This window comes from Phyllostomus hastatus, unplaced genomic scaffold, assembly GCF_019186645.2.
Source record: "Phyllostomus hastatus isolate PE091 unplaced genomic scaffold, TTU_PhHast_1.1 phas_scaffold_755, whole genome shotgun sequence".
Lineage (NCBI taxonomy): Eukaryota > Metazoa > Chordata > Mammalia > Chiroptera > Phyllostomidae > Phyllostomus > Phyllostomus hastatus.
Genome location: NW_025334039.1, coordinates 7,670,477 through 7,683,776, shown reverse-complemented (window position 1 = coordinate 7,683,776; position 13,300 = coordinate 7,670,477). Strand labels below are relative to the sequence as shown.

The 13,300-nt window shown below is 38.5% G+C and overlaps 1 protein-coding gene across 4 annotated transcripts in view; it reads left to right on the top strand.

The window, feature by feature from the left end:
- The window catches only part of NR1H4 (nuclear receptor subfamily 1 group H member 4), a 66,997-nt gene extending 56,648 nt beyond the window's left edge, over positions 1 to 10,349 (top strand). For all 4 annotated transcript variants that reach the window (XM_045826479.1, XM_045826478.1, XM_045826477.1 and 1 more), the window contains 2 exons: positions 8,318 to 8,431; positions 9,739 to 10,349. In XM_045826479.1, coding sequence (XP_045682435.1) covers positions 8,318 to 8,431; positions 9,739 to 9,977 — 353 coding nt within the window. In that variant the 3' untranslated portion in view covers positions 9,978 to 10,349. The remainder of the gene's footprint in view (positions 1 to 8,317; positions 8,432 to 9,738) is intronic.
- The last annotated feature ends 2,951 nt before the right edge of the window (positions 10,350 to 13,300 follow it).

The following is a 13,300-nucleotide window of genomic DNA, read 5'->3' as shown; positions in this document are numbered from 1 at the left end:
AGAAATATGGATTCTGGTCCGGGACCAATAGTATCACTTACCTGTTCAAGGTCTTAATTATAGTGTGTGTGTGTGTGTGTGTGTGTGTGTGTGTGTGTGCGCGTGCGCGCACGTGCGCACGTGTGCATCTGTCTGTCTGTCTGTCTGTCTCCAGGAGACGGGGTAAGAGAGAAGGGTTGAATCAGGTAACCAGGAAGGCACAATCGAGTTCTACAACTTTTATTGCTTCTCTTAATTCTTCTCAATTTAATGTTCTCAGTAAATATTCCTGATTGATGGTTTAGCCAGTCACTTGATCAGCTGCTTAAGTATCCTGATTAATTTTATTATTTTAACTTACTTTATGGTGGTAAGAACATTTAACATAAAATCTACCCTCCTAACAAAAGTTTTAGTGGTATTGTTGACTATAGGCACAATGTCGAACAGACAACAGATCTCCAGAATTGACTCATCTTGCTTAACGGAAAATTTATGCCCATTGATTGGGGTGGGGGAAGGAGTTACTAATTAATGGGCAAATACCTTGATTTTAAAGTTGTGGTTAGTAATCAACAGTTCACCTTAGGAAGGAATCAAGGATGGAAGCTGCTGAATTTTCACACGCATGAATCTGTTAGTTCAGGCTGTTGAATGTGAATTGTTGGCTCTTGGTTTCTGGGCCCTGGTTTCTGTACACTGCGAGGGCCCTGTTTAAGAAAATACGTGAATCCAATCTAGTCTTTAAAAAACTAATAAAGTAAAAACAGATGACGACTCATGGGATGAAATATTTTTAATTTTTACAGCTATGTCTCATTAACAGAAGATATTACTCTGGTTGATGTATTTTTGGTTTATACATCAATAGACACTGGTGATTAAGAATCTGACTTGAATCCAGGCTCCACTACTTATCAGCTATATGTCCCCCCCTTTTTTGTTAAAAACTATTGAAATACACCCCCATGAATAATTTGATCTCTTAGAAATCATGTCTAACTTTAGTATTTGTTCTAGAGTCTCCCCTGGACTTTGATATTAAAAACTGTAGGCAGGGGGGGCCTCTTTTTTGACTTAGTATTTTATCCTAAGTACCCAGCATTTGCCTGGCTTGGAGTGGGTGCTCAACAAACATCTGTGAAATGGATGGATGGATGGATGGATGGATGGATAGATAGATGGATGGATGGATGGGTGGGTGGGTCGGTGGATGGTTGGATGGGTGGGTGGGTGGATGGTTAGATGGGTGGGTGGATGGGTGGGTGGGTGGATGGATGGATGGATGGGTGGGTGGGTAGATGGGTGGATGGTTGGATGGGTGGGTGGATTATCTGAAGCTATGACTCTGGACATTTATTTTCTTTTTAGATGGTTCTTTCCTTGTATAGAACACCCCATTCACCCCAACAGGTCCAGTCTTGCCCCAGACTCAGCAAACTCTGGGGAGCCCTATATTGCGTCTAATTCTAGGAACTCGGCTCAGTCTCGTTCCTTGTGACAATCCCTGCCTCCAGTGTGAGTCTGTTTGGTGAGTCAGAAAGGCTTGAAAGTTGACAATTGAATCATGGAAGAGGATTAGGAACTTTTCAAGCCACCAAAGTCTGAGGAAGGCATTCCAAGATATATAGCCATTATAATATAATAATAGAGGAGTGCAGAGATGTGAAGGAATGAGAGAGGGAATAAGCATGCCTAGGACTCAGAAGTACTGTAATATTATTTAAAAATAATATTTATGAAGCTAAAATTATAGTAAGTACTAGATTATTAAGGATGTCGAATGCCACAAAAGTACTGTAGTTTAATTTATTCCTTATATAATGCGGTGCCTTTGTAATATTCTGGGTAGATGTGACATGACCACAGAGGTACTGTAGAAAGATCTTCCCAGCAGTGATACGAGGCAGGATTTAGAGGGATTAAGCAAGAAGCACGGAGGCCTGTGAAGAGACCAGTGAAGTCACTAGGTAAGAAATGGTGAGGGTCTTGCAGGTTAAAAACATGTAAGCAAAAAGAAAAATCTTACTCGATAGCATGAATTTCAGAACTTGATTCTGCAAGTTTCAGAAAAGTCCAAAATCAACGTTTTCTAACGGGCGATCTCTATAAATAAATACACATGCCTCTAGATCATAATAAGATACTTTACCCAAACATCAACCACATATTGTGAAAATAAAAAGCATCAGATTCACATGCTGTGTAGTCTTTTATTACCTATAATTATGGTTCTACTTATTAATATTTATGAATTTGCTTCTCCCAGTGGATTTTCAGAACATTAGCTCTTCCACACATCACATACAACCTGATCTTGCAAGATGACCTTTTAGAATAACTTCTCATTCCTATGAAAATATAACGCATTCTTATTTCTATTGTACCTCTAATTCCACAGTAAAATAATATCTCAGTTGCCCTGTTTATGCCTACACAACTCTTTAAAGAATATAGTGTAAATTTCTTTTCTTGTTGTCCAAATTCATACTCCTTTGTTTGCTATTATTAAATCCCAATTACATGCATTAAGATACTGTCTCCTGAGATACATTTACTTAATGAAGGTTACAGTGTTTATTTATGTGAAGTGAGGCTTCAGAACATATATCTGACACAACCTGTGGTTGTTTCCACACAATTCTAGTGCATCAATTTCTTTATTCGTAATGTAGTTTTATGAAAATTAGATTTTAAGATGAAATTTTCATTAAAAATAGGAATAATCATATAATACCATAAAATACGATAGGACTGAAATAGGCTTGCTAACACTGAAAGAGTTCACATTTTAACAAAGAAATTAGCCATGACATCTCACAAACCAATGAAACTTGTTCTGTTAGTTAAAATATAAATAACTTCTGAAGTTCATAGTATTTTGTGGCCTTTTTGATCTCTATAACAGGCAGAAGTGAAGTGTTCAATTTAGTAAGTGTTTATCAGGGGGACAGTCTATCTTGTGATTTGGCAGTGGTTTGCTTTTACATATGCCATCCTTGTATTCCCAGTGGCCCCCGAAGGTGGATGCTGTGCTGCTGTCTTGTAGGTGGGAGAATGGGCTTAGAGAGGCTAGACGACTTGCCCAAGGTCACGCAGTTAATCACATCAGCAGAGTGCCAGGGATGAACACAGCTGTTCCCCTCAAAGCCCTGCAATCTTTCTCTGTGTTGCACCTGTCACTCACCAAGATCTAATATTTGCCCCGTATCAGCTGGTAGGGAATATAAAGACCAGGAAGACATGGTTCCTGCCCTTTGGTTGAGAGATAAAGTATAAGCACAGTTAGCAATTTCCAGTGGTTTTTGAGTAAATGATAAAACGAATAGAGGCAGTGAGGTCAGAGAAAGGAGAAATTCTTATTAGAGTGATAAAGTCACAGTTAGTTTATAGTAGCATAGTAAAGTATACTGTATATAGTATACTATGTTTACTTTTCTGCTCTTTAAATATATGTGAATTTGCTGCCTTAGACTTGAAAACAAATGAAAGACAATACTATAAACTAAATTTTCTAAAGAAGCAGATGTAAGCTGTGGTTCCAGTACTGTCTTTGAAAGAAAGGTTAGAAATGTAAACAAATGGCAGCATCTTTGTAAGGAAGGTAAATGCTTACATTAGAGTTTACAACTCTTAACACCTCTCCTTTGGCTTTTCAAAGTGGTCATGTGATAATTTTGGCATGGACAAATTTGGGGCTCAAATCATAGGAAGAACATTTTTTCAAAATAAGGGAAAATATTAAACTAATGGAAGAGTCTGTATTCCCATCAGTGCTCAGCTGTATTTCCCAAGCCTTTAATATGTGTTCCATTCTGGGCATTATGTATTTATCTCTGTATCTGCATCTTCCATTAATCTGTGAACTGCTCCAGGATTGTGCCCAGCACTATCACAGTGCCTGGCACAGGTTAGCTGTGCAAAACGCAGTGAATTTCATTGAGATGAATCTGGGACTTGATGGTCCAAACCCTGTCAGCTCCTGAACACTGGTGAGGTCTAATGTGGCCAGATAAGTTTAAGCCACTAGGACTAATGAAAAGTATATTATTTATGAAATGTTTTATATTAAATATTTTATAATGTAAATAGTTTTGTTTTGAGTTGCTAATTTGTTGGGAGCTTTTACCTCCAGGCCAACCCTATGGCACAAATGACTCTTGAGTACAGTAAGCAGTGGTACAGAGGCCAGGGTCCCATCTGTTAGCACCACGAGAACATTTCCATTGTCTTAATGGCACCCTTGTCCCCCTTCACATCTTATACCCATGTCACCTTCATCACAGAAATACTAGCAAAATGTAATATTGCCTAATTTAGTATACATTTATTAATCCCCTGCCATGTCTCCAGCAGGATGCTAGTTACCAAGGAGACAGAGATGAATGCGCAGTATCTATGGAGCACAGTTTACGGGCCCGGCAGTGTGCCAGGCACTGGTACAGCAGTTGGCTCCTGCTGTCCTCAAATTTATGTGCTATTTCACACCCTAATATGATGGAGAGAAATGAATTGACAGGTGCAATAGAATTGAACATACAGAAGAGAGCAACTAATTCTGCTCCACCGTGACAGAGAAAGCTTCAGAGAGAAAACACGATTTCACCTTGGCCTTGATGGGGTGTCCTAGCCTGACAAGGATCCCTTGTATAAAATGCACACTTATATGTAATACGCACACCCCTACCTCTGCTCCATTTTTGTCTCCTATTAAAACTAGAAAGTTAATTGGGAAATATAGAAATTTATATTTAAAATAACAACTTACAACAGCACAGTGTTAATCCTACCAAATGGTTATTCTTTCCAAGAATATTTCTGATCATTGAACAATTAATTTATCAATCACTTTTTTAAAAGAGATCTCTCTTTAAAAAATGTATAAAAACATGAAAATTTTAAAAAACAAAGTAAAAGAAAAGAAGAAATAGAGGAATAGAAACATAAATGCTTCTTCACAACTTTTTAACCTTTTTCATAGTAGCCTTTGTGATTAAGTTAGAGAACAGCCCCACCTTGCGACCAAAAATCAGCTAATTGGGCATAAAGAGCCCAATTGAAACAAACCTGAAACCAGCCTCCAGAAAGGAGGAAGCAGGAAGATGGGAAAAGACTGCCCCTTCAGGCTGATGTTATTGTTACATTTCTCATGCTAGAAATTGCTGTTCACAGAGACTTAAAACACCACTTAGTTTATGCTGTTGTGGTTAATTCTGATGATTGATTCTAATTCAAAAGCATATTTGTATTTGATTCATCTTGTAGGAAAATTATTTTTCTAAACCCTTCTGTTATTTATTTTCTACATTTTCTCTATGTTCACTTTTGTTCTTTACAACATGTATGAGATAAAAAAGTGTAATAAGCATTTTAACCTATCAAAATTAACCTTCATTTAACCTTCAGAATTATCAACTGCAATTAGATAGCCAGTAGAAGTAACATCTTTGAAAGGTGATTTGGGATTTATAAAGATAAATAAAATAGAAAATTAGGTAGTCAAAGATGATCTCTCAAAATTAAATATTTTAAAATCAGTTGTGTTTAATATTATTCCCAAATTGCCACCTACTATTTAAAATAATAACACAGTCATGAGGTATTATTTTAGATAAACACAACTGATTGTGTAGTCCCCAAATGCCAGAGACTGCCATTGTTTGAAGGTGTAAAAGAACAACTTTCCCAGGAAAATACAGATCTTAGCTTTATTACCTTGAAAAATACTGAGGCAAATCACTGATCAGTCAGTTTGTATTCATCCCTAGTAAGCAGCAGAATGTAAAAGCAAAGCAAAATATAGCTTTGCAAACACAAAAATTCATGAGCTTCATCTAAGTTTATGATGATTGAGACTAAGATGGAACTAATGTGTTAATCCAATTCTCCTGAATAACAATGGTAATAGCTCTTATTGTCATTATTTGCTCTGATATTTATGGAGGGTTTACTATTGTTATAATTTACATTTCATAGATGAGAAAACTGAGGCTTAAAGAGATTACATAATATGCCCAAGATCAAGTCATAAATCAGGTTTCAAATTCAGAGCTGGCTCAGTACCTCTGAACCATTATGTTTGTTGGAAGACAGGACTGGGACTGCCAGACTCACACTCCAACCCTCTGCATTTCAAGTTGTGTCTAGGTTGGTCGTGGGTATTCAGTTCGATCTCAAACAGCTGGGTAGAGGACAGCCTTCCACATGGTGTAATCCCCAAGGTGCTGAACAAAGACACTGCTGTTAGGAGAGTCCATTGGAGTTGCTCAGAGAATCCAAAGTCAAAGGGGAGAAAAGCGTGGCATTTTGACTAAAAGTAAGGTTAAGGGGTCAGTATGGCACACTTCTTTAGGTTCCGCTAAAGGTGAGGATTAAAAAGAGGTAAAACTCATGGTCAAGGACAACAGTGTGGGGATTGCCCAGGCAGAAGGAGTGGGGGGAGGCAGAGGAGGGTATAGGGGAGACAAATGGTGACAGAAGCAGACTTGACTTGGGTGGTAAACACAATACAATATACAGATGATGTGTCGTGGAATTGTGCACCTGAAACCTATATAATTTTGTTAACCAGTGTCACCCCAATAAATTCAATAAAAAGGAAACAATTAAAATAAAGAAATAAAGGTGAGGATTTAGACTTTCTGATTCTGTGAAATGTAATATTAGATGATAATTAGACCTTCTAGAATCTGGAATCCAATTTTATCCTGGTTCGACTCGCCAAAGCTCTATGGCTCCAGGTCTGTTTGGGGATGGAATAGAGCATTCTAGTCTGGCCCAGTCCTGGGAACTCGTGATCATCGTAATCCACCCCTAGGTCGCATCATAGGCTTTCTTTTTCTCTCCACATTTCCCAGTCAAAGCTCTTTTGGAGTGGATCCGTGCACAGCACAGGCACCAAACTAGTATTTGTTGAATGAGTGGAGGAAGTGACACAAAGGAGTCTTCATTTACAAAGTGGAGTAAGCTAGCTAAAGAAAGAAGGAGGGTATTCCAATCAGAGAGAACCACAGGTACAGAAACGGGCAATGTACATCGTGTAGGGACTGCAGTGGCTGAGCACAGCTGGACTGAGGGCTCTGTGATATGACGGACAGGTCGAGCAGCTTAGTCACAAATAAATGCCAGGACTCCGGAGCCTGCTAGCGTTGGTTTGAACTCTAGTTCCACCCCTCACCAGGTGTGTGACCTTGGACAAACTATATAACCTCTCTGTCCTATCTAATGGGGTGTCAGAAAGATTAAATGAGCTATGCCATGAGGAGTATTTGAAATGTTGCCCAATATATAACTACTACTCAGTAATTTGATCTCTTAGATTATCATGTGGGTGAGCAGTGGGTGGTGGGATAGGCAGGGGCAGGTCCTGGAGTTTCCTATGTAAAAAGGAAGAATGTCTATGCAAAGCCACGGAGAGTCTTAGAAGGTTTGTAGGAAGTCGGGGTGGGATTTGAATTATATAGAAAGGTAGTTCCGGGATGGGTGGAAGGGGATTAAACTGAGGACAGGAAGGCCAGTGAGGAGGCCATTGCAGTATTCCAGATGAAAAGAATTGAGACTTAAACTAAGTTAATTCCAGGGGTAGTGGAGAGGAAAGGGAGCCCCTAAGTGAGAGGTAGCAGGTCTAATCACAGGAGTCAGCACCTGGCCGAGTGAGAGGGAGGCTGAATCTCAGTTTTCAGGAGGGAGCAGTTGGGTGGGTAGGAATACCAATCACATGAACGCTAGGAATGAGGTGGACTTGGAGGAAGATGAAGAGTTTAGTTCTGTGCGTGGTGTCTTTAATTTTTGACATGTTGAGTTTGAAGAGAGCAGCCAAGTACCAGAGCCTAGTAGGCGATGGATAAACAGGTTTGGTACTTCAGAGAGAGACGAGAACTCTGATAAGAACTCTACCCATTATTAAGTGGAGCTGTTCATACTTCTGGGCTGAAGAACAATAATTTGCGGGAGGTGGGGGGTGTAAGATGCTATCTATGCCCTAATTAGAGATATTAATATATAAAAGATGAACAAATCCCATGTAGAAAATGGTGAAGTTGGAAGATTCTTCTGGCAACTTCTTCAGGAACATTGTCATTTATTGTCAGACAGTAGTGACTAAAACAAAGGCGCTGTCAAAATGAAAGACATACAGATCATTGATTTAGTTGTATTTTGAGGATTTTGTTATCTGACCTTTTTTGCCCTGCCTTTGGCTGGAACATGGAATATATAGTATTGTTTAAATGGCTGCGCATGGGTGCAAATATTAACGTGTGTGTGTCATGTGTTTGTAATATTATGCTTCTCAGTTCTACAACAACTTTACCTCTGCAATTTTTAAATTCCCTCACAGGTATCTCTGATGAATATATAACACCGATGTTTAGCTTTTATAAAAGTGTGGCAGAATTAAAAATGACTCAAGAAGAGTATGCTCTGCTTACAGCAATCGTTATCCTCTCTCCAGGTAATTCAATGTGAGATTTTTATTTGCATGCTGTTGGTTCTTTTTTTTTTCAACATAATCATAATATTGTTATGAAGAAAATCAGGAAAACACAGAAACATAAAAAAGTAAAATGCTTATACCCCCATGGCTTCACACTGAGTCATGGTTACACATCAGCGTATTTCTCCTCAGCCTGTTTTCAAAACCTCATGTCCATCCAGTAAATGCACTTTTGATACCGACTGTGCACTAACCATGGTTCTAGACACTGGGGGACATGCGGTAAAGAAACGGGGAGAACACAGCAACACGGAGCTCTCCACACTCTAGTAGGGTAAAGATAATAACTGAAGAAACAAAAATAATTTGCGGTAATCATGGAGGTAGTGAATGCTAGAGATGAGAATATAAGAGAAGAAAGTGGCAGTCGAGTGTTACTTTAATTAGTGGTCAGGGAAGGCTTTTCTCTGGATATGGGCAGGGACCTAAATGAAGTTACATATATATTTTTTACAGCTTTGTATTTATCTATTATAATTTTAATTAAATTTATTGTGATAAACATTTTAGCATAATATAAAATATGCTTTTTAAAAAAGTGTACTTTTATTTAAAAGTCTTTACTCATGTCATTAAAAATTATACTGGTAAAAGTTTATTGTCATGCATGTATCATATAACATTGTATTGATAACCAGTCATTTACTTAATTTTTACCATATGTTTGAATATTCAGAATATTTCCAATTTTCTGTTGTTTTAAACAATGTTGAAGTGAATACCTTTGTACATATATTTTTCTGGTTTTTGCTTAATTATTTGGGTTTAAGTGATGCCACATTTATGGCCTTAATTTGTGGCCTTAAACCATTTTATACATGGTATTAAGTCAGAAGCTAGTTGTTTTACCATAAAAATTATAATTAAAAAGAAGGAAAACATGTTGGCAGTACCTGCTAAAGTTACACATGCATAAACCCTGTGACCCAGCAATCCCGGTCCATGGGATATGCCACCAGAAATGACGCTTAGGTTCACCACTCAGGTTACTTTGGGGGCATTGATCAGAAGAGGAATTTAGGGAGGCCTCTGAGGGCAGTAAATTTTCTGTATCTTGATCTAGACGTGATTAAGTGAGTGTGATTAAATGACCTGGTTGTGATTGAATGCATGTGTAAAAATTCATCCAGTTTAACACTTCATGTGTACATTTCAAATGTACAACAGGTGTTAAGTTCTACTTCAGAAAAGGGTAACGATACGATATACTTATGCTGAACATTCCACTTTTTAATTTCGTGGTTTTATCTTCAACTTCCAAACAGATAGGCAATACATAAAGGACAGAGAGGCAGTAGAGAAGCTGCAGGAACCTCTGCTCGATGTGCTGCAGAAGTTGTGCAAGATCCACCAGCCGGAAAACCCTCAGCACTTCGCCTGCCTCCTGGGCCGCCTGACTGAGTTGCGGACGTTCAATCATCACCACGCGGAGATGCTGATGTCGTGGCGGGTCAACGACCACAAGTTCACCCCGCTGCTCTGCGAAATCTGGGACGTGCAGTGATGAGTGCCGCAGGGGCGGGGCTGCCTCTCCGTTTTCCGCCTGTTATAAGTCTGATGTGTAACTTTCCCTTATTTCATTTGTACCTGGTTTCGCACCAGAATTTTGATGAGTATTTATGCAGTAATTATATAACTTCCACAACTGTAAATAGGGGGCTAGGTAGAATTACTTTCTCTACTTTGTATTTGACACGGCTTCAGGGAATCTTTTATTCTAATTGGCATGCCCTGTTTGCCTAATAAAATTGATGATTACTTCAATTCTTTATGTTGAAATAGGGAAAATCTCATTTCGTTCTTCATCTTCCCTTATTGCATATATTTTATTAAACAGTTGTGTGTACTTTTGGCAATAAACTGAACGTAATGGCAACAAGCTTTCATTTGGGAACAGGATTTCAAAGAATATGCAAACAAATGACACCCTATTGAGCCTGAGGGGATAATTTATAAAAAGATGAATTCTCACAACACAAATGGTATATTTTTCACCCCCGGAGAAGCCACGGTGAACATTCATTCACTTGTAGTAACCCTCTGATCATTTAATTTTCTTTGACATACAAAGAGAATAGCATACGAAAAAATGAATGATTGTCACATAAAATATCCCCATGGATATTAGTTACACTTTTAGGAGGAATACTTCCCATAGTCATCGTCCTGAGGCAGCATTTACAAATTCAGAGGATGCAAATAACTCCAGTGATGGGGCATTTCCTCCTCTCTCTGAAAAGTGCTCACTGTTGACTTAGTGCATATAATTAATCATTTTTTGTTTTGTTTTGCTTTACTTTTGGAAAACACTCCATTAGCCAGGTGCACAGCTGTTGTATACTTACTCCAAAGCAGGAATTAGTTCATTTCCTTCCTTCATTGTTATACTGTTGCATTCTTCTCCCCATTATCCTTTGGTGAATACAATAAAACACCTTCTGTAAGTAATGGGCTTTTATCTCCCTTTCTCCTGAAGTCAGCCAAAATGGAGCTTGCTTAGCAAGCAAAGTTTTTTTTTTTTTTTTGTATTAAAATACTGGGGCAACCCTGAAGTCCTAAAGTTAGCTAGTCAGTGGAAAAGAGGGTGAGTTGGGGCTGCATCAGTTGGATTCCATCTGCTCCAACAACAGAGACTTGAATCCCCACTAAAAGTACAAGATTCTTTTGCTGAACACCACGGGAGAACTCAAAGATGACGGACACACAGAAATGACTTCGGTTCGTATTGGGGGTTGGGAGATGCATTTTATAGGTTCCCCTGTCAGCTAGCTGTGGCTAAGTTAAATCAATGGAAGGACAGAAAGGGAAAATTCAGGGTATTTCCCCCTTGCTCTCTGCCTCACATGGCATCTCTAGTAATGATTGAATCCCTTCTTGGGCAAACCCTACCCTATTGTTGAAGGCCCGGGCTTCTGGATTCCTCTTTTGAACTTCCAAGCCCTCAAAGTGCAGTGGCTTCCTAGGGTTGCTCATCTCTGGGTTGTCTCGTCTGCTCCTGTTTATTGTCTTTGTTCTTTCTTCTCCTATGAAACCAGGTTCCTGTGTTAAATTTCTTCTTTCTGAGGCACCTACAGTGGTTCATGTTTTCTCCCATCCAAGTACTAACCATGCCCGACCCTGCTTAGCTTCCGAGATCAGACAAGACTGGGCGTGTTCAAGGTGGTATGGCCGTAGACTGGTTCACGTTTTCTGACTTGAGCCTGACTAGACAGTTCCTTTTTTTCTTTTGGTTATACTTGAACCTATGGAACTTGAACTGCTGGAAGCCATCTTGTAACCAGAGAAAATCTGAGTATAAAGCCAAGTTAAACAGCAGAGCCGTTTGAGGCTGGATTCAGGTTACACTATTTGAAATCTTAGATTAAGCTTTACCTAAAACTAGAGAATTCTATCAAGGGATTTTAATTACATGAGCCAATTATTTTTTCGTATGTTAAATTGAGAACTTTTCCCTTCATATAGAACTAAAAAAATCTTATCTCTTATAGGGGCACTCTCAATGGATTTAGAGCCCACCCTTGTCCAATATGATCTCATGTCAACCCTTAACCTTAATTATACCTGCAAAGATCTTATTTCCCAAGGTCATATTCTGACGTTCCAGGCAGACATAAATTTTAGAGGGGACACTATTCAACCCATCATATAGTTAATATTTTAGTATTAATAACAATGATTATAAAATTTTATATCATTGAATTACTTATATGTCATTTTGTTCATGTAAATTGGTAACAGTCCTCCAAGATAGAACTTAGTATTGGTTTTAATGAAGTTGGCTTTCAAAAGATTAGCTGCCGAATGAGTAGTTTAATTAATTGTGAATGAATCAAGATTTCTGTTGACCCAAAATTTCATCTAGCATATCACCCGAAGAAATATTGAGATCGACTCAATAATATAAAGACATTAAAATCAATAGCAGCAACCACAGCAATGCAGGACAAAACAACTAGGAAACCAAAAGCAAAAATAAAAACCCTTCAACTATGGTGTATTTAAAGCAAAAGAGCATTCCTGTAGAACTGTGAAAGAGCCAAATCATATCTCAATATACAAGGGGTACATGAGAGAGTCTCTTCGGTGTTCTGTAAAGATGGTTAGTGAGATGATTGATTATTCCTAACGTAATAACTCAAAATTTAGATCTCTAAGCTCAATACTCATTAAAGTGGGGCACATCTTCACAGTGCTGGGGAAGACAGAACTAATAGACCCTGTCATCTGATGAAAGCAAATGAATGGGGCTTGCTCTGCATGTTGCAATCATGTCGATTTCAAGTAAAGCGAGATTCTCTAAAATGTGACTATTAACCCAACCACCAATTAGGAAATCTGCACATGAAAGTAGATTGCAGCTCATTAGGTGGAACCCTCAATTACTAATTGCAGTGTTAAAAGTAGGTAAGATGATCAGTGCACTTATCAAGTGGGGCACTAACTGACAATTCATGTAAAAGCAAGGTTGGGAAAGGAAGACAGCTGTTTTCGTGTTTATGTGGAAGGGGGAAACAACAAGAATCAAAGAATCTAGAAGAGAATCCCCACATTTCACCAGTGAAGAATGTGGCCTTAGAGATGAGAAGCCATTTCCACAGGCTGGCTATGGATGCGCTTTTCCACAGTCTTATATCTGTATAAGGAAGATAAATTACCAGGACAAGCCAAGTAGACAATGAAAATAAAATGTAAGTAACCATAAAATACCCTGTTACCAAAGTTTCAATAAATGGTTAGAATTATTGTTTGTGTGTGTGTGTGAGAGAGAGAGAGAGAGAAAGAGAGAACACTGCTGTATATACCTCATATAGCAATTTTTAACAAGAG